Source organism: Cuculus canorus, chromosome 2 (assembly GCF_017976375.1).
Source record: "Cuculus canorus isolate bCucCan1 chromosome 2, bCucCan1.pri, whole genome shotgun sequence".
Classification (NCBI taxonomy): domain Eukaryota; kingdom Metazoa; phylum Chordata; class Aves; order Cuculiformes; family Cuculidae; genus Cuculus; species Cuculus canorus.
This window is the reverse complement of record NC_071402.1, coordinates 108,276,828-108,297,741: the sequence shown is the minus strand read 5'-3', so window position 1 is coordinate 108,297,741 and position 20,914 is coordinate 108,276,828. Positions and strand designations below refer to the sequence as shown.

Sequence of the window (20,914 nt, the reverse complement as noted above, 5' to 3'; positions counted from 1 at the left end):
GAATGACTCACAGTTCAGAGAGGGAGGCTGAGATGATAGGAGGAGGTAATTAATTTTAGAATTAAGCACTGCCATCTTATCGATTTGTAAGCTGTAATTTATGTTAATAAAGATGACAGCTGATAATTTAATTTGCTAAATTGTGGAAGTAGTGGCCTTTGGCTCTGAAGACTGGTAAACATTTAAATAATTTCTGATGTCACTGAGCAGGGAACTATTTATCTCTTGGCACTCAGTTGAGGACTTAGGTTGTAGTACCTGCAAGCTGATTAAAGTGTTATGATGGATTTGCATGAGCATGAAGGCTGTATACATTTTGCAACATTAACATGTTGTGTATTAAATCAAGATTGTCAAATTTATTTTGTGTATTTTAAGACTCTAAAAATTCCTGTAGTCTATTATTAGTGCTTGTTTAAAATTGGAAATAAATCTGTTTAGACTAAATGTTTCAAGTTGAGTGTTTTAAAAGCCAGGTTCTTGAATTCATTATTAGTCATCAAACTAAACAACTTGGTTCTCAGAAGTACTGAAAAGCTGTGCTGAATTCAGTAAAAGCTTTGGGTTGATGTCCTCAGGATCAAGTCAGAGGAAGTAGAAAAAATGTCCTACAGATCAGAGAACTTTCCCAGAGTGAAAAAGGATACAAAGTCCAGAAAGACATGAACAAGGACAAAAGCAAGGGGCAACTGTAGAAGTCACCCTGGTGGTTATGTGTGTTTCCTTACTAGATGCTATTGAAAATAACTTCATAATCATTGTGTTAAAAGGACCAAGTTTCATCCTGTATTCCTGCAGGACTCTTGCTGTAGATGGTGGGCATGATTTACATCTTAATTTATTTCTCAGCCCATTGGCCGCAATTAAAAATGGAATTTGGCACTCTCCAGAGCTGGAGACTTTCACCTTGTAGAAGAAAGGGGATTAAATGTGATGATGTATTGGACTTACGTACAGTCCCCTGATTGTACTGTGGCACTAAGCTGAAAGCAAGCTGAAATGATATCCAGTGCTCTCTGGCAACCACTTGCATCATGAGTAGTGTAAATCCTATACCTTGACTAAACCCCTGTCTTGTTCCATGCAAATTTGCCTGAGTTCCTAATGTGTGTGGGCTCTTGGAAGCACAAAGTTAAGGCTGGAGAAGGGAGTGGCTGCTAGCCAAGGCAGTGTGCCTTTAGGATGCTGGAATATGTGCCTGTGTTTGTGTTATCACAATGAGCCTGAGGCTGTGCCTGTGAAAAGCACAGAAAATTATTTCTTAAAGTCATCACACTCCATTGAAAATTATGTTCAGAATCACAGGTCTGACATTTCATCATTGCTCTGTGATTACTTTTCAGATTTTTAGTACTAAACCCAAACAGATAAGCCATAAGTCTGGCAGAGACTTAGCTTGCTTACTTCTCCTCTGCTAAACCAGAAAACAGAAAAGAACGTGTATGGGTCCGTGCCCAGCTTTTACCACAGCATTTGAGAATATGTATTTCTGAGGTGTTTGCTCTGGGAGAGGAGGTGGCAAGCCTGCTCTTTCTTAGGGCGAGCTTTAGGGAGACCATGGTGTCTTTTGAAGCATCTCAAAGTGCCTTATTGCTTTCTTAGAAGCTCTTAAAAGTGTACTCTTTTTGGAATTGAGGTTCTTTGTCTTTGCTGTTGTAGATACTAGTGAGGGATCATCCTGTAATACCTTTGATAAAAAGCCAGCTTGTTCATACCAAACCACCTTTTTCTTCAACTCAGAGTGATGTCATGCAACATGCCTTTCAGGAAAAGAGAAAAGATCTCTATGAGGGGACACAGCTAGCTAGGATTGTTTCCATTGCAGGAGAGGATACTCATGGAATGGTAATTTATTGGGACTGAAGTGTATTGATTTCTGCAAAAGCCTTATTGCAGAAGTTTTTTATGTCTAGAGTGGAGCTGATGGCTTATGAGAAACCCAGCTTCAAGAGGTCCCCAAGCTAATTCAGGAACAGAGAAAACTTGCAGCAGTTTAGTGACACCCAGTCTATACAGATTGGATATTTATTGCTATTACTTACTGAATCCTTGTTATGTGGTTGTTCCTGCTGATAATGTGAACTCCTTGGATACTACACTTGTTTTTATGTCCTCCAGACATCTTTTCCATCACAGAAGCTCTGCTGTGTGCTATGATTTGTGGGGAATTCTTTTTCATGATGCAGAATTGTCTCTAACCATTGAAGCTTCCTTGGCATGGCAGCATTGTGGTGAAAAACAGTGAATATGTGTAAAACTGCTAGTGGAAATAATTTCCCTTGCACACCCACTTCATTAAGGCCATGTAACTGATATAAAAAGCCACATGTAGAGTTTTCTTTACTTGAAAGATTTTTCAGTCTGTCTCAAACCTGATTGTCACTGCATCTTTTGATGTCCTTTTAGAAATGAGGAATGCTTAAAAGCAGTCTGTAGGCTATGTCATCAGTATTTGATTCAACCACTAAAAGAGATATGTTTGGATAGACTGAAAGAAATAGAAACTAGGTGTATTTCCAACCTACAATAGTACTTCTACAGATTGCGCTTGGGCAAATATTTGTTATTGTTTTTATGTACTCACATCCCAGACAGTGTGGTGTACCTGCAAGGCAGAACTGTCTTGTCTTTGTCTTGCTGAGGACAAATTCCACAGCCTTTTTATTTGTAGGATTGTGAGCAGAAGGGACTGAACATGTGGCAAAATTAATAAATGGGTAGCGTTCATGCTTTCATCCTTAATTAAAGACAAGTGGGTATGTGAAATATATTTCCCCAGGGCTGTGGTGAGGGAATATCCACACATGTAATTAATCTAGCTGCTGGAAGTCACAATTTCACCACTAAAATGGAGGAGAAGAGACACCAGCCAACAATATGGGCACACTCCGATATTCATTGAAGTCAATAGGAAACTTGTCTTTTGACTTCAAAGGGCATTGGACTGAACCCTGTAAGATCATGTTAAAACACTTAGAAGTCTTTAAGCATTTGTTATTGTCATACTACAGTAATAGAGCTAGAAAAACTAGGTGGATTTTAATTTAACCCACTCCCTACCCACTTAATTTTAATTGTTCTGTGTTTACACAGTTGTTTGCATACAATTGGATTAGATGGTGATTTGCCTGATGATTTATTATGTTTCACTGTTGCTGCATGGTGTGCTTTTTTATATTCTTATTTATGTGTATGTGTAGTCTCCTTGAGTGCCGATATAATCCTTGCTTAAGTTACTACACAGGACTTTCTATGAGAGCAAACCTGTGAGTTGCGGTATTATTATTATTTAGTAATCTTGGTATAGTACAAATCATACCCTGAGAGTGGGACTGCAGAAGGGGCTGAAGATGTCAGTGTCTCTTTTGCCAAGGGTATTAGCTGCACCCCAATGAGTGCATTTTTGGGATGGAGAAGGTGTCACAGAGCTGCCTGCTGCCATCACCGTTGCCACTGTGTCTGCTGTTGATCTGCATTCATTACCAAGAAAGTACACCATTTAATTAGAATCATAGAAATATTTAGGTTGGAAAAGACCTTTAAAATCATGAAGTCCAAACATTAACCAAACACTGCCAAGTCCACCACTAAACCATGTCCCTAAGCACCACATCTTCACGTCTTTTAAATAACATCTTTAAAGTAAACTTCTTGATTTTGTTGAAAAACAGTTTATAGGTGTGGAGAATTTGCCACTGATTCAGTGGAGCCACAAGTAGGTCCCAAAAGAATAACTAATGTTTTTTGTGGATTTTTTTTTTTTTATCTTCTGACTTAAGTTTGTATAATGTGCTTATTCCTGCATGGCACAGGAGTAGAGAAGCCTGCTTTCAGTCTGTAGTGTTGAATAAAAAAAAAATAATTAATTGATTGTACACTTGTTGTGTATATAAACCTACTTGCCTGTATGAATAGATAAAATCTATGTTTTGTTTTACAGAAAAGAGTCAAAGATGTCATATCTCCAATTGTATTTGAAGCTGCATACAGCCTTGGGGAACATATCCTAGAAAGAGGAAAAGAGGACAAGGAACTACCTGCTCTCAAGCCCGTTCTCCGCTGGAAGAAAGGACAGAAGATAGCGCAAAGGAATCAGGTCAGGTTTGGACTTTGTTATTTCCCTAAAAAGCCTGTGGCTCTGTCTGATCCTAAGCAGACAGCAGAAGTGAATGTAAAAAGTGATTGCCAAGCTCTGGGCTGTTTGGACCGTCCCTACTGTTGCTGATGCCAGTGCTTCTCCATGATGTAGTAAAGACTTGTGCTGACAAGGTTGGGCAGCAAAAGGTGAGGTCACTTGCTTTTTCCAAGGTGCTTGTGCTGCGAGGAAGGAGACTGAATAAGGGAAAGGATGAGAAAGCTCCTGTTCCTTCTGGTTCTTCCCTTTCTACAGGAGGTTCTTACGAAAGCCTTGGCTTTCTTTCCAGGCTTTGTTAGTGCTGGAGTGACCCGGGTGGCCTCAGGAGGGAACACAAGGACTTGCCCCTCTCCATAAGGGGAGAGGGCCTACTGGCCTCTTTTCTTGAGGGCTCCTCATATCCAGTCATGTGTCAGGGAAAACCTGCTTCCTTCATTGTTATTGCAGGACATGCTGTTGTAAAATAGGATGGTTTGTTTCAGAGAAAGTAAGGTGTAGGTGCAGCCATATATTTATTAGGATCCTATTTTGCTCCTTCCCAGTGTAGAAAACCCTTTTGTCTAATTTTGGTGAAAGCAAGAGAATTCCCTTAGTTTTGAAACACTTGTCATTTACAAAGTAGACACCCTCCCTGCCTCACCACCCCCAAGTTGTTTCCTAAGGAAATGAAGTGTATGTGATTATGCTGCCTTTCTTGTTTGTCTATCTTGACCTCACTGGTATCTCTGGAAAATGTTGGTCAATTTTGTTAGGTTTTGACAGGAGTGATTGAGACAGTGCTTATGAAGGTATTAAATGCCCTCAGGGTTCATGAAATCAGTTAGTCATGTGAAGGAGAGAGATCCCATTAGTGACCTTTTAAAAGACTCAAGTTTGAGCATGATCCTTGTAGGTGCAGGACAATCTGCCAAGGAAGGAGCCTGCAGGACAATTCAACCTCCCACAGAAGAAGGAGCCTGTAGGACAATTCAACAATTCAAGCTCCCACTGTGATGATGACTGAGCATCCAGCTGTAAAACTTGAGGCTCCACAGGGAAAACAGACTTCTTCTGTGGCTTGCAAAATGTCTTTGTATGTCAGAATTGCAGGATAAGTTAGTCTGAAAGGACCTTCATAGATCTAGTTCCTTGCTCAAAGCAGAGCCAACTTAGAAGTTAGATCAAGTTGCTCAGGGTTGCATTCAGTCAAGTTTATTTTCCAAAGCATGCTTACAGAGTTATGAGCTGGCATTGCATGTGAATAGGAAACATTCTTTTTTTTTTTTCTTTTTTTGGAAAAAAAAAAGGGAAAATTCTGTCTGGAGTCTGAAGCTTTAAGCAGTGGATTGTTAGGTTTGTTTTTTAACTCTAGGAAGTTCATATCCATTAAGTGATATATGCATCATCATCTGTAACATTACTTTCTGTTGCTGCTCATAAGGATATGCTATTGTGATGTAATTGCAGGTCCCTGAATGCTACTCAAAAAATAACTAAAATGTTTAAAGAGATATGTTTTGTCATATGCCCAAGTGTTTTGAAATGTATTTGGGTATAATCCTTGCACTTAGAGAAATGAGTATTTCTTCAAATGTTTTATTTTTGTAAATGTATGAATGAAAGATGCATCCAAGACTTACTTGTTTTCATAAAGAGGGACTGTGTGGCTGTTAAGTATCTGAATGTTGTGTTGTTACAAAAATTATGATGGGAATTCATAGAGGACTTTGGAACTTGAGTAGTGTGCTGAAAACATGGTGTTGCATGATCGAAACTGCTTGAATGCTTTACTACTGGGTTTGGACTCAAAAGGTCACATCTTGCGCTGCAGGCATAGTCTCGGATCAATGTTAAAATACCTAAATGCTGAGATTATAGAGAAGAAACAAAAATATGTTGGGAATTTCACTGACTTGTTTTCTTGTGTAATTTGGATGAGAGGGAGCTGGTTTAACAATCCCTTTCCATTTGCTTTCCAGATGTTGTTCACTTAGATTAGTAAGGAAAGGATTTTTGTGCCTGGAAGTGTGTTTTCAGCTAAGGAAGTGGGCAGAGCTTCAGAGTTAGTGTGGCAGTCATGGTGAGGAAACCCTGATGGAGTAGCCTGGAGGTATGGTGGTGGGGTCATCAAAGACTGATTTCATGTTCTCTTTCAGGATTCTTGTCGTCTCACAAGTAGAAATTGTTTTTAAATACCAAAAATAGTAGGAACCAAAGTCTATGTAATAAAGAGTTTACATCTTCAAAGAACCTAGTGGTTCTGGAGGGACCTTACATTTTGGAAGTCCAATCCAAGACAGATTCAGTAGGCTCTGTTTTCAAAACATACAGCATGAGTGAGGGCAAGTGAACGATCTTGGTGTTAGTGCTAGTACCGAAGTCTTTAAATACAGCTAGTGATGTGTGGTTTTCAAAAACTGTAGATCCTATTAATCTACTAAGAAGTGTCATTTTGAAATCAGAAATGTTTCATCTGTTGCTTTGAGGCATCATTATGATAGCATTAGAGATTGATCCTTTGCTAAAAAGCACAGGTGTCTGTTTTTTATGAGTGAATGTAGGATAAGAAAATGAAGTAGTGAATAGCTGAAGAAACGGGATTGAGCCGTGACTGGGCAGGAGAAAGGGAGACTTCCATCTTTCAAGGTCCTACTGCAAGGTGCTAGACATAGTTGAAAAGCCACACATCTTGCAAACCTCTGGGCTTAGTAGTCACCTAGATAGGATTTTGTTTAAACTAAAGTGTTAAATCTGAAGTGGTTACTTTTGCTAGGATTTCAGTTTGTTTTTCATGATGTTCCGTAATGTGTGCTTGATTTCCTGCCAAGAGTGTACAGCCCTGTGCCTCACAAACAAGGGGGAAAGAAGGCTGTCAGGTGGCCTCTTGAAATGAGAATTAAAGAGCATACAAAGTTCTTCATGGTGCTTTGCTTGAATGCCTTAAGGAGTCAGCTTAGAAAGTGTTCATGGGCACCCACTAGCAGGAAGGTATGTCCCTCCTTAATGATATAATCTCAGCTTCCTGATGATATAATCACAGAAAAATTTTTGTTGGATATTCATCCTTCAAATCAGTATTATATTTCATGTGAACAAAAAGTGTGGTCTTGTACTAATAACTTAGACCAAAGCAGAGTTAGAGTAGTAAAGTAGTACATGGATGTAGTCCTGTAAGACAGTACAAAATACCCCAACAAAACCAAGCCTTTACTGTTCAGCTAAGGAGACTGCTTGTATTACTAAATTAACTGTGCTTGAAACAATCAAATATGGTAAATAATTTGAAAACCAGATTAATTTAAAGGAAAGGATGTTAAGTGAAATTCCCTAAAGAAAATGCGTGCAGTTGTAGGACTTAATGTATTGACCATTTTTTCGTAAGCAAAGAGGCTCTGATACTTCAAAATGAAGTAATAATGTAATTAACTAGCCTGAGGGACATTTGGACCAGGACAGAGTAACAGTTGATTTCTCATTGGCTTAATTATTTTCTTGGTTCTTGCATATGCTTATCAGAAACTATGGTTGCTATATCTCAGTGTAATTATTTGTGCTAGCAAAAGCAAATACTCAAGGGTTAGTGTACATGTCTGCTAATAGATGCCTTGGTGACTATACAATTGTTGAGTGGAGACTGGTTGCATGGAGAAGATTGCATCTTTCCAAGTTGTAAGTGGCTAGCCAGCTCAATTTTGCTCAAACAGAAAATCTCTAATGGGTCAAGATTGGGTGGGGGAAAAAACTATTCTACTTTTTGAGTGCGTATTATGAACTTTAAAACTTCCCACCCTGAGAAGTACTTTCCATTAGCTTCTTTGTTGCTTCACAAATCCAGTTGCTACCTCCATCCACTGGAAAAAACTAATAAGTCTTCTTACCTCAGGGAAATTAATGTGTATTTAGAACTTGGTTTGGCTTAGTTCTTCGTAAGTGGTTTGTACTATAACATTTATTTTTGTATACCCACTGTATAAATACATGTCAACCCAGAAAGAGAAAGATCTCTTGCCAAATACAGTGGGGATTTGTTCCTAGTAGTATCCAGTAATGTATCTTAGAGTTCAAAACGTGGTGTGCTAGAATGGTTCTGCATGTTCTAAATACTGTAATAAAATCACCTGCTGTTATATGGATGAAGACACCATTTTGTTATAGAAAAATATTCTCAGTAGATTTAATTGCGTCAGTGTCTTCAGGACTTCAGAAATGGTCTGCCATAAAACTGCTTGTAAGTTATAAGAAGAGTCAGAAAATGTTTAGGACGTTCTGTTCCCAGCTGTGCCACTGACTTGCAGTGAGAATTTGGGTACAGTTTGTACCTCTAGGTGACTGAAGCTGCCTGTCTCTGGGATAAATTTCACCTTTTTAAAAGCAGGAGAATATTTTTTGGAAATACTTGTGTTTGAAAAGCTGGTTAAGTAGTTGCACGCAGATTAGCTTAGCTCACAGGTATGAGGAAAATATAGGAGGATTTTTATGCAGCTGAATTATGAAGACCTTTAGTGATTTTTGGTTTGCTGCACAAATAATGCCATTCTCTATTTTAAAACATGTGCACACACACACCTGGTCTCACACTCAGGACAAAGCAATGACGGATCTGGACAGGCTGAAATTAGTGTCCGTACATAGAGTGGTCCAGGTTTGTCAGTGGTGCCTCCTGAGCAGAGACCCTTGTGTGCCTGTTTGAGTCAGGTCATGTCTCTGGCAGCAAACTGAGCTGTGCCTGGAGGGGTCTCTGGATATTGGAGTGACACCTCTACCCTCGTAAGTTGCTGTACTGGCTTTTGGCACAATTTTTAGCCTGTGCCAGATACTGCAAACCATTCCCAGGCATGGATCCAGAGTTAGGGTACTCCTGTCTTGGAGGCCAGGGCAGTTTAATTTACTGGTACAGATGACGCATCAGTACCTTAATATACCTGTCAGTAGCTGGATAGACGGAAAGTGTGAAGATTAATCAACTTGTACCCAGGCACACAGAAAGTCTTTGAGAGACTGCAGGAGTCAGCCTTATTGCCATGTTCCAGATGAAGTGTTTTGCCACTTTCCTCCTTGGACAGGGAATGCTCTGAAATTATCTTCTGCATTTATTCTTGCAGAGATCCATTGTGTGCTACCCTTCTTGCCTAACTGCCATTGTTCCCCTTCAGCTGGGATGGGTTTGCTGAAAGTGATTATTTCCACTCCTCCCTCTGCCAGCCTTTTGCTCTAGACAAGTTTGGTCACAGTCAGTGCTGAATTGGCAGGGACCGGGTGCTGTTCATGCCAGGAAATCTGGAAAGGACCCACCCTGAGCATGTACTGGATTAGGCTGAGTATTGCATTTGCCTGCTTCTTTGTTGTTGAATGGCAATAAGGAGGAAAGATTTACAAGTCTGGAAGTGATTCAGAACTGAACAAGAACAGCAGGTGTCCAGATGTATTGTACCTCTGAAATGTTTATAATTAAGAACTCGCTGAAGTAAGAATGAATGGAAATCAATGCCTCTGATGGTAAGCATGTTTCTGTATGCACATACTTAAGCAGTAACAGGCTTGGCTGGTAATTGTCCAACTTGTTCACATCCCTGTTTAACAGCAGAGGGAAAACAACATACCTGAGAATGTGTAAGACATGGTTTAAGCCCTAGGTTTAGATCTCATAGGCTTCCTTAAGAACAGTAGCCAATATATGCTAGTACATTCATGAACACACATGCATGCATACGTAGACCTTCATATCTTGGCATGTATGCTAGGGGAGTGTAAGACTACAGGCTTATTCTGTCTTAGGTGGTAGGAGGTGAATCGTCTGATTTAGTTTACAGGTTCTTCAAAGAAATAGGTAGAGAAAGGAGAGATGGTCATGTAAGCATTTGCAAGTTGAACCCTAACCTAAAATCCTATTGGGCAATTTCTGCGGTTCAGCATACTCTGTGGGTGGAGGATTGTAAAAAAGTGGGAGTTCCTGCTTACACGTGGAGCTATGAAATAAAATTGTAATGTACTTAAAAAGCCACAGAGACTGGTAAGACCCTTCAGAAAGCCAAGTTCCATCAGTTCCATTCATCTTTCCAGTAGTTGTATGAAGGATCAGTAGAGCTTAATTGGGATACCTAACATCTCGATAGCAGACAGTATGATAGTAATAGTTCATTCAGTTCAGAGTACCTCAGTGTCACAAAATCCTTGTCAACTTAGAGTAGCATTCATACATACAAATCCACTGAAGGGCAGGTAGATTATAGAAGAGGATTTTCACATATCCTTGGGGGTTTAAATAGGCTAAAGGTAGACATGAATTCCTTCTATGATGATTTGAAGACTTTGTTTGTATTTCCAGCTAACAAAATAGCTGCCACATCTGTTTTTCATTTGGCGCTGTTATAACGCTTTTATATTTTTAATTACCAAATTGTGTGATGAGTAACAAAGGGTTTGACTCTTGTATTAAAATGTTTAAGTATGCATCCTGGGAGAAAAAGATTCATCTCATATGTTCCACTTCTAGTGGTAGAAATAAGGAGGTATGGAGTAGATGATGTTCTCAAATATCATTAAAAAAGTCCTCTTGAGATGATATAATTGAATTATTCTGTAGTAATCCAAAATAAATGGGAGCCCATTTAAGACAAGACATGAAATATATTGAGAAATGTGCTACAGAATTCCCTCCTATAGTGGTACTGGTAGATGCGACAATTAACCCGATAAGTCTTTCCCATCTATTGTTCTCTGAATTTATAAGATCTGAAGTCTTGTAAAATGAGAACACTACTTGGATGATTTTAACTGTTAATGATATAAAAAAGAAAAGAATTGCTTCAGCCTAAAAAATAGAGTGAGTCAGACTAGAAATCTAATAAAGCTTAGAAAGGCTAGGGCCGTATTTCTATTGCCGCCAATTGTAATTCTTCACCCCAGGAGAGTAAGAGAACAAAAGATTGCATTGTTAACTCCCCCTACTGCTGTGAGGAATAACTAATACATATGCTTATTAATTTATGAGTGCCTTCAATAGCTAACATGTTTCACGCCTGATCTTTTCTAAACAGCTGATTTCATTTGGGAGTTCCAGTTCCCCTTATATCTGAGTGTTCTCTCTCCTGTTTAAACTTGGTCCTCCAACCCTGTTTTAAACAATTACCTAAAGCAGGATGCAGCTGAAGTAGGGGAGAAATAATTGCATTTGGCCTTAGATGGCTTGACAAGTGGCAGTGTGCTAGTCATGAGCTGTAGGCTCAAAGTCTTCCACTCAATAAAATGGATGACTTCTTTTGTAGCCTTCCCCAGCTGGAGAAGTTCAACTTACATGTTGCACCCTTAAGTGTAGTAAAAGAATTATTACTGGCTAGTTTCTGTTTTCTTATACTATAAATGAACATCTGTTTTCTTTTCATGAAGACATGATCTGATGAAGTCTTCATTGAGTTGGGAGAGCTTGCAAGCTAACCTTGCTACCCTGCACCATGCAGTACTGGCATGACTCTTTGGCTTCATAGCAGGATTCTTTTGAATGCTTGTTGCTCCCAAGGTATTCCTGCCTTCATTGTGTGTTTACTGCACTGTTCACTAGGGGTATTATGGAAATCATGCACTCTCATTTTAGCTAGCACGTCTGATGAAATCCTGGAAAGTTTTTCATAATATTAATTGCTTTTATAGTGGGAATTTAAATCAGCCATTTTGCACTTGTCTCAGCGGGATATGTGGATGGACTGTTTCCATGAGTAGTACGGTAAAGCACAGGATGTCTGGGGAGAGTCAGTCAGTGTTTCTGTGGTCATTAGATCTGTAGGTGGCGGGTTTATTTTGCAGGCAACTTGAAAATTTAAAGACAAAATAAATAAAGGTCTAAAATCAGGTTCCTTTACCTGTACAGATTTCTTCCAATCTAAATGATTCTATGATTCTGTACTTAGGCACATCAGTAAATGATTGATTTGTAAAGCTATAAAAGAGGAAGTAGTTCCTAGAAAAAGCAACAAGATTTGCTTACAGCTCAGTACTTTTGAAAGGTGGATCACATATCCTTAATAAGGACCCAGGAATCTACCTTAACATGGTAAAAGCCATGTTCTAAAAAGACAAGATCTAAAAAGTAAAGAATTATTAGATTAACAAACCCCCCTCATCCTGCATCTTTTAAATAGAAGTGCTTTTGTATTACTAGCATGATCTAATTGCTAAGTCATCCCTGCATGTATCATGGAGCATGGTGACAGTTTACAGGAAATAGGTGTAGAGGTTGGAATACTGTGCTCTGAACTCAGACTGTTTTGCATAACTCAAGTTAAGAAGCACGCGGTCAACTTTTTTTCTGAGGAAGTAGTTAAAAGCCTGATCCAAAGTGAATCACTATTCTGTTATCCAGAGCATGAAAGGACATGCTTTCAGGGATTCTTTTGAGAATCTTCTTTGTATCCCTTTTGTTCAAGCATTTTCCTTCAGCTGTCACTTTCCCTTTTGTGTCAAAGGATGGACACAACTCTTGTTGGAACACAATACTGGCAACCTCTCAAAGTCTTGATGGATGGTATCTTTTGGCTACAACCTGAAATTTCCATGTGCTTCCCTGAATTTTGGGAGGTTTACCATCTTGAAATACTTTTTTTTCTTTGTTTATTGGATGATGTCCAGTATTTTCTGTAGGCAGGACTGCCGTAAACACAGGGGTTTTTTTTAAATTTTCTGTTTCCTGTTCTCTTCTTTACTCCCAGAAACATAAATATATTTAATTTTAGATAGCCATTGAAAGAAAGTGAAGCAATTTAGGAAGGCAAGTTTGAAATCCTATATGCCCTTTCCTTTGAACAGAGAGTTGTGACCATTAGACTGAAGCCAGGCTCCTTCTTGCTTGTTTTACTTCCTAGCAGCATTCCTTAGCAGTCTAACATCAGCAAGAAGGAAAATGAGAATATCTTCACCCACACTATCCAGCAGCTTTGTTCTTCGGATGCCACAGGATGGCAGGAACCAGGCTTTCATCCTACTCCTACTTTCTGCAGCAGAGGACTGGACATTTACACCTGGCCTTTACCACTAAATATAGAATTTCATCCACTACCTCTCTTGAAGAGGCAGAGTAGACACAAAGGTACTTGCTTTGAGGCCCTGATCCGAGTAGCTGCCTAGACACATCCTCTTCAGTTGACTCTAGGTCTCTTCTTACTGTACATTTAATGGGATGCAAATGTGTCCATTCACTTTTTATGATGAGTAGGTCTTAATGCAGGCTTTTTGACCCAGCGTCTGGAGAAAATGGGCAGCGTTCATCTTCGCTAACATTTTGTTCCTTGACCTTCCAAGAAGCATCATCTTTTCTACACAGAAAAGTTGCCAGGCAGAATCTGGGAAAACCACACTTGCCTAGGATGTTGTGTGACCTAGCCGGAACTGCTATGGAGCAGTTCCCTGTAGCTGCTGGGTTCTGTACTGCAGGGGAAAAATCAGAGAAGAATTGTACTGGATTTGCCCTCTGCTTTGCTGTAGATCTGGTGATTACAGGAGGTCTGAAGACTCACTGCGTATGCAGTTTATATTAGCTTTGTATTTGTACTGTAAAGACATGTCCTAGAAACATTGAGGTTATCCTGTCCCGGCTACTGAGCACATAAACACTTACTTCTTTCCTGGAAGTGCCGGACAAAAGTGTAGTAGCCTTGAGTTAAAAGATGCAGCTGTGTTTCTCATTCAGGACAATTTTTGCCCCCTCCCCCTCAACTTGAAATTTTTCTGGTCTGTATTTCTTATGTAAAGAAGCCTCCTGACCATCTCTGATACACAAATTCAAAGCCGTGAGGTATTTGGTATGATATAAATGGAATACAGTAAGAATAAATTTAACTTGGATAAAACCAATGTTCAGAATTGCTCCTCTTCACTTAGGGTAACAGTAAGTGCAAAAATTATGAAGTGCTTCCACAGTGCAATGAATTTATTTTGTCTTACTTCCCTTTTTCCAGTTCTGGGTAATACATACAGCCCATTGGTTATCTTGTTCAACACTTTGAATGTTTAAAAAGTTCTATAAATCCCTAAAACCAATGTTGTGAAGCTAAAACTTTAAAGTTTTAAAAGCTCTAAAGCTAAAGCTTGTTTAGGGGTAAAATTGGTGATTAGCTGGTAGGGCCCATGCATATCCCAGGAATGGACTCCTGTTCTAACATGCAGTATTGAGTTAGGTTCAATTTCTGGCCCAAAGAAATCACAGGCCTAGTAGACCAAGTAACGGCACAGTAACAGTATATATAAGCAGTGTTCATAAATGTTATGATGACTTACAGTGTGTTTACTCCTTAATTCTTTAGGAGGGATTAGGACAGGCAGTAGTTAGTCAACTGGAAAAGCAGAAGAAGCAACAGGCTGGGGACTGGGAGGCACCACCTATCTAGAGCAGGGAAATAGCAGAAAATAACATCATAATCCATAGATATCATTAGCCTGCAATGGAAGTGGTCTGCTGAATTATATGTGGCTGCATTAATGTATCCTAGAGGCTGACTGGACGCCCAAACCTGAAAGAGTACAAAATCCTCCACAGAAGCAAAGGATTCACTCCTGCATGGTTATGGATCTAGAGACTCATCATTCTTATTTCTTTTTTCCATCCCGGTGCTGTGTAGGAACTGTTTTTTTTGTGGCGTAACAAAATACTCCCAGTGTATTTAAAAGTAGCTTGCTGTCTAGTACATGATATGTTGGAAGAGATACATGCTCAGTAGTTCTAGAAAATTAGATATTTGTTCATTCTTTCTGAAGAACCACAACTACAGATTTAGTACCAAAATTCCAGGATTATTAGGTAGTTACTTGAATGTACTTACAGTACTTTGTTTTAAGAAACATGTAGGTCATATCTTTGATCCCTCTGTTCACTTTGCCAAGATTTCTGCAATGCAAATAGGAAAACTGTCTGGCAAAAATGTTATTATGGTTTATTTTTCTTTCTCCTCTGAAGGTCAAATGGTCTTTGCTATGTATAGCTACTATGGTGGCTAAAGGATTAATTCTGAGGACTTTGGAGAGTATACCTCTGCAACGTGCCGTGTTTTGAGAGGGATACTTTGTGCCAGTTCCTGTCTCAGAGCTATTTTTGTTCTTTGGTGTGGAGGTCTTTTAAGAGGAAAGCGAAGTACAGTACTTGTGTTTAAATCCTCAATGTTTTACATTTCTGAGATTCTGAGAAAGTAAAACATGGGAAAAAAAATATGAGAGGGCAGAGTAAATAGCCCCAAATAAACTACCAACCTCCTTTGTTTCTTCTTTTTGCAACTGAGTACAACCAAGAGCATAGTTTGGTATCCACTAGTCCAACACCAATTAACTTTGAAAAGGTCCACTCCTTTTTGGTGAGCTCCGACATCATAGGAAAGGGAGATCAAGCTACCTCCTTAGCTTAGAGTCTTCCCGGAGAGTCAAGAACTAGAAATCTTTATGCCCATTGGGCTTAAGCTTCAGTGTCTTTCCTCAGTGCTGATGTAGTTGAGCAGAGCTCTTTAAAAAATGTAATACAATCATAAAATCTAAAAAAAATGAGAAAAGGTGTAATTCCTTCTCTTTAATATAGGCTACCGAATATGTTTGGTGCAGGAATTCCTTACTTGCAATTCTTAGGGCTTAAAATAGTTTAATAAATAGTTTGTTTTCTGTTTCATTTTCATGCACTTGTGTTGGGAAGAGAAATAATAGTGCCAGAAATATTGTGTGAGCAGTAATTCTTGTCAGATAAGAAGTGGGAATGGATTGAGGAAACCTCTGAGAGAGTCTTGTTTTGGTGAAACTTCTTGTTTAGTTAGAAGGAAATAAAAATTATTCTGTTAAAGATGAGATTTGACTGCCCTTGAATTTCCTTAGCACTCACAGATTTTGCTTTATTTCATTCAAGCATGTTCCTTCTTTGAATTTTGATCTTACTTTTTTCATGCTGTAACAGTTCTTTTCTCTGTTTTTCACAGACTGTTTTTGAGAGGAACTGTCAATCTGATGACTGTGCTGCTGATTTGAAACTTCAGGGTAAATTATTGCTGTCTAGGTGAGTAGGTGTACTTTTCTTTTTCTTTCTTACACGCTAGTATGCCATTCATTTAATTTAAGACGGCATTTAAAAAACATAAGGTAAACACAGATGTTTCTTGTCCAGGCTAGAAGGATGATGACAATGATATCGCCTTTAGTACAAAGATGTACACAGAATCTGAATCCCTGTAGTTGTGGGCTCTGCGCACACATGAGGCAAGACACCTTCACCTTCTCCATCATGATAGACAAAACTGGAGGATAAATAGCATAGCAGAGAGAGACAGGGAAAATAAAGCCACGTGCCTAAATCAAGTACCAGTGTGGACTGTGTCTTTTTTTCAAAAGCAATAAAATACTGTTTATGACGTGGTAGGGTAGGACTAAAACTGCATGCAGAAAAGCAGTTTTGTTCAGAAAAAACATCATATGGAGGATTAAACACCCACCTCTCCACTCTGAACATGGCAAATTATCTTATTCAAATTGTCTTTTTCTGTTTCTGACCTTGTCTAGTTTTGCTAACTCTCCTGAAATACTTCTTTCCTTTGTCCAATTGTTTTTGATAACAACGCGGGAGAGAGATGTCTGATTTCACTTTCTTCTGGGATAATAAGCCTCATCAAATAGACCAGAGTTGAAGTTTATGTTCTGTCCATTGAGACTGGTGATCCTAGCAAAGTGCCTATTGTTTTGCCAGGATGTAGTTATTCGATTTTGGGATAATCAGGGTAAAGGTGAACTTTACACATCATTTCTGTTTCCTTTTTTTCAGCATTTTTAGCACATTTTTAGAAATGGAAGTGCTGATGCAAGTTATTTAATTGTATGCGAGAGGTTTTGCTGTTTGATGGAGGTGCTTTCTGTAAAGTGCTTTGCTTTCAGGTCAGGAAAGAGAGAGGAAGAGACTCCCTTGCTTTAGGAAAAAAAAAGAAAGAAGTAATGTTCAGGAAATATACACGCATAAGTCTACTACAGCATGCTGTGACTGTACTTGGAGATGAAACTGAACCAGAATTAAATCTAAGAAGTTACGGACTTCTCCAGACACGACTGAAGTCCACAGGAATGTTTCGAGGGATTGGCTGGGAGCAGGGTTAGATCTCAGGTTGCAGAGTTCGAGCTTTGACTACGATTAGTCTGGATTTTTGACCTTTTGCTCGATCTTCGTGGTAAGCAAAATCTGTTGAGAACTGGAGACGTGACATGCAGACTAGGGAAGCCAATGAGGGATTTTTTTTTCCTGCAGTTGAGGCATAATCAATAAAAAGCAAGGGATAAGTCCTAAAAACTTGTCAGTTAGTGTATAGTAACCACAGCAGTAGGAGCTATATTTGCAATTGAAGCGTTAGACTGTTTATTTTATGGCTGTTATTTATGTTATCTTGGCAGTTTAAAAGCCACAACTGTCAAAAAGCGTAGGATATTCAAATTCAGTTTCTACATTTGTGGATCAAAATGTTCAACAAATGCTCTCAAATTTTCTTTATGCAGTGATACTCCGAAGTCCTATTTGTAATAAACAGGATGTCTTCAAATCCATCAAGTCTGCACAGAATTGGTTTTCTTTAGCCAAAGGGCTATATAGGCTTCAGTTATTAAGAAACAACACAATGGATATCTCTAAAGGCAACAGATATATTATTATTAGAATATTATTTTCTACATTACTCTTATTTATGTCTGTGTACAAAAGGTGACTTGTTTATTACTGTCTGCACTTAACAACTGACTTAATTTTTAGCAAGGTTATGACAATATGTTGTTAACATAATGAAGCCTGACTAAATTTGGTAGATTTACTGTTGGAAAGGATGCAGTTAATGACACACGTATACATTGGATTGACATAAGCAGGGTATTTATTGTAGGCAGTGATAAGTGCTGCCTCTCTCAGATCTACTGCAGCTCTTTGAAGATGTACCTGGACATAGTGATGGGGTGATCCAGTTAAGATCATCTACCTGGGCTTGCAAAATACTTTTATTAAGATTTCTCATCGAAGTTTCACAAAGAAAATAAGTTACCCAGATGAGAGGAATGGTGCTTGAGTGTTACTACATAATTAAAAGCTAGTTAGAGGAGAGGAGGAGCAAGTAGTTTGTTTTCCTGATGGAGAAGACTCCACAAATGCTTGTGCTGTGGACAGTGGCATTTGGCATTTCATAAATGATCAGGGAAATAAGCTGCTAGAAATTAACAGCAAGGTGATAAAGTTTACTAATCATACTGAACTATTCAGAGCAATGGAGAGAACCATCAAGGAGGTATGTTTTCACAAAGTGTGTGATTAATCTGTGGATTTACTGTTGGGTAAACTGCTGAGAGTTTACAAGGTAGAGAAATGGCAAGTATGAATACTGGAAGCTGCAGAAAAATATTAGCAAAATAATACTGTGCTTTCATTGTTTTTTCATAGGACTCTTGCTTTTAGACATGGTTGGATACAGGGCTGTCTGCTGTATGGACCAACTTAGTCTGGCTGTTCTTACGTGGTTTTTAATGAATTTGTAGCATATTAAAGCCAAAAGCTGTGCAGAGAGCAATAAATTATAAGGTATAGTTTAGCCCATTATTATGTATAATATGCTTTCAGATGTGTGCTCATTAGGTCATATGTGTACATAGGAACTCAGCTCAGATTACATTATCTAGAGTATTGCTTGCTGAGGTCACTCTTGTGAGCTAAGGAACTTCACAAGCTATTCTGATTTAAACTCTGGGATGCGTTTGAATCACTAGAATTACCCACCTAAAAGATCGCACCTAAATTTGAAGATGCCAGACCCACATACTAAATGACTAATAGAAAAACCAGCATATGCTGGCAAGAACTGATCAGGTCTGCCTTGATTTTGCTTTTCTTGGAATCTTTCTTCTCTTCCAAAAACTTATTCACGTGCCCTTAAATTTGGACCATTGCACTTTGATAAATAACAACTAGACAGCACAGGATTTTAACACTTGGTCTAGGAAATGACCCAATATATGGCCATTTATCCAAAGTGCTCAAACCAAGCAAATCTGCCTGTGTAGCTTAGAAGCTTCACTGCCGTTCTGACCAGACGTGATTTGACTTGCCTTGCCGTTCTGTGTTGCTGAGATGCTGCTGCACGTAGAAACAAAGCTGCTAGGCAAGCTGAAACCCTCCACTATGAAGTTGGAGAAAAGGGTAAGACTGCTTAAAAGTGGGTGGTGACAAAAAATATTAAGGCCTTGTAACTGCCTGTAAGGTTTTGCAAAGATTAAGGAGAGTGGGATGTAGTGGTAATTTCTATATTCTATTTTTTTTTGGTTTTGATACTTTTGTAATAGTGAAAGGTGTCTTGGAAGACTTTGGCTGAAGACCAGGATAACATGCTGTACTGAAGTGAAGAAGAGTTAGAATGCATTTATTCTGCAAAGAATATTTTCAGTTAACAGATCAGTGTCTTTAAGGCTCATTCACCTTTGTTAGCACAGTTTGCATTCAGACCCATCCCATTTTCTTGTAGGGGTTGCAGGACAAAGGAGCCAAGCTCTTTCTGCTTGTGGCAGATTGCATGTGGGTCAAGTGTCATGGACTGTGCCTTGGCAGATTCAGACCAGAGGTTTGGAAAAATGTTCTTGCTTAGACAGTTTGTGCTGCCATGGGAGTGAGGTGTGCAGGGACTGTGTTATGCCTTCCTGGGTTTCAGGACTTGGCTAGATAAGGTCTCAGCTAACCTTATCTGTTCTTTAGCAAAATTGCCTCAACAAAAACAAGCTCTTTGCCAACATAGAAACACCTATCTAGGGTAGTTATAGGCTTCTTCCAGTGCTGTGGCTGCAAACCTGCCTTTGGGACCCCTCGCTTCTCTTTTATGCCACCTCTGTCAGCAAGAGCATGGATCACAAGAGGAAGCGAAGGTTAGACCTGCTGAAGCAAATTGTGCTGATTAAACTTTCTAGGGCAGACATTATAAGGTAGTGTGTAGAAACAGCTGCAAAGATGTGTGCTAACATTGCTACAAATGATCTTTTTAGTGGTTGGTGTGGACTTATTTGTAGGAGTTTGAGTTTTGTTAGCCTAAAACTACAGGTGCCAACTCAATACTAGGGAAAAGGGAGCTATGGACTGTGCTGGAGGCTTGGTGAAGGCAGTGCTGGAAGAAACATAAGGAGCAGAAGAGAGGCATTTTGTCTTTCCAGTCATGACTGTTTTAAAATCCATTTTTCTTAAAGAATAAACATGTGAGGTTTTAGCAGCGCAGAACAGAAATGCTACTTATCGCCTCCCCTTCAAAGAGCCTCCAATGTTAAATCTTGCAGCTGTCCTAGAAGCCAACAAAATCTGGCTGTGTCCATGCAGTAAATGAGAGGGAGAGGGAAAGAGATTTCTGAAGGAAGAAAATTAGAAGTACCTTAGTGTAAATAATCTATTTATGTATTGCTTATGGGTAACTTAATTGGCACAACTGAAACTATAAGAGAAATTTGAATAAAATATTTTGCAAAAAACCTTATCTTTATGGGCACAGCTTTAGGATAGCAATAGGTAACCAGTTTTCCTTCCCAGCAATCCAGTACTGAAAAGCAAAATGCAATCAGAGTTCTGTTAGCTATTATTTTCAAATATTGTTTAATATTAAAAATACGTTTATTACATACCATGCTTGACTTCAGTGCCTCACTCTGTTTTCTCAGCACAGCAAATGTCTTTTCCATGAGGGTTTCTGAAGCAAATAGCACATTTTTATTGAGCCTCTCCGTCGCTAATTATTTAGAAGCTGAACTGCATCTGTTTCCTCAAGATGTGCTAGAGAAAACTTTAAAGTAGGT

General features: G+C 39.0%; 1 protein-coding gene across 1 annotated transcript in view; it reads left to right on the top strand.

Moving 5' to 3' along the window:
• ITGA9 (integrin subunit alpha 9) overlaps positions 1 to 20,914 on the top strand; it is a 215,866-nt gene that overhangs the window by 105,653 nt on the left and 89,299 nt on the right. The window contains exons 16-17 of the mRNA XM_054060077.1: positions 3,941 to 4,096; positions 16,054 to 16,130. Of these exons, the coding sequence (XP_053916052.1) occupies positions 3,941 to 4,096; positions 16,054 to 16,130 (233 nt within the window). The remainder of the gene's footprint in view (positions 1 to 3,940; positions 4,097 to 16,053; positions 16,131 to 20,914) is intronic.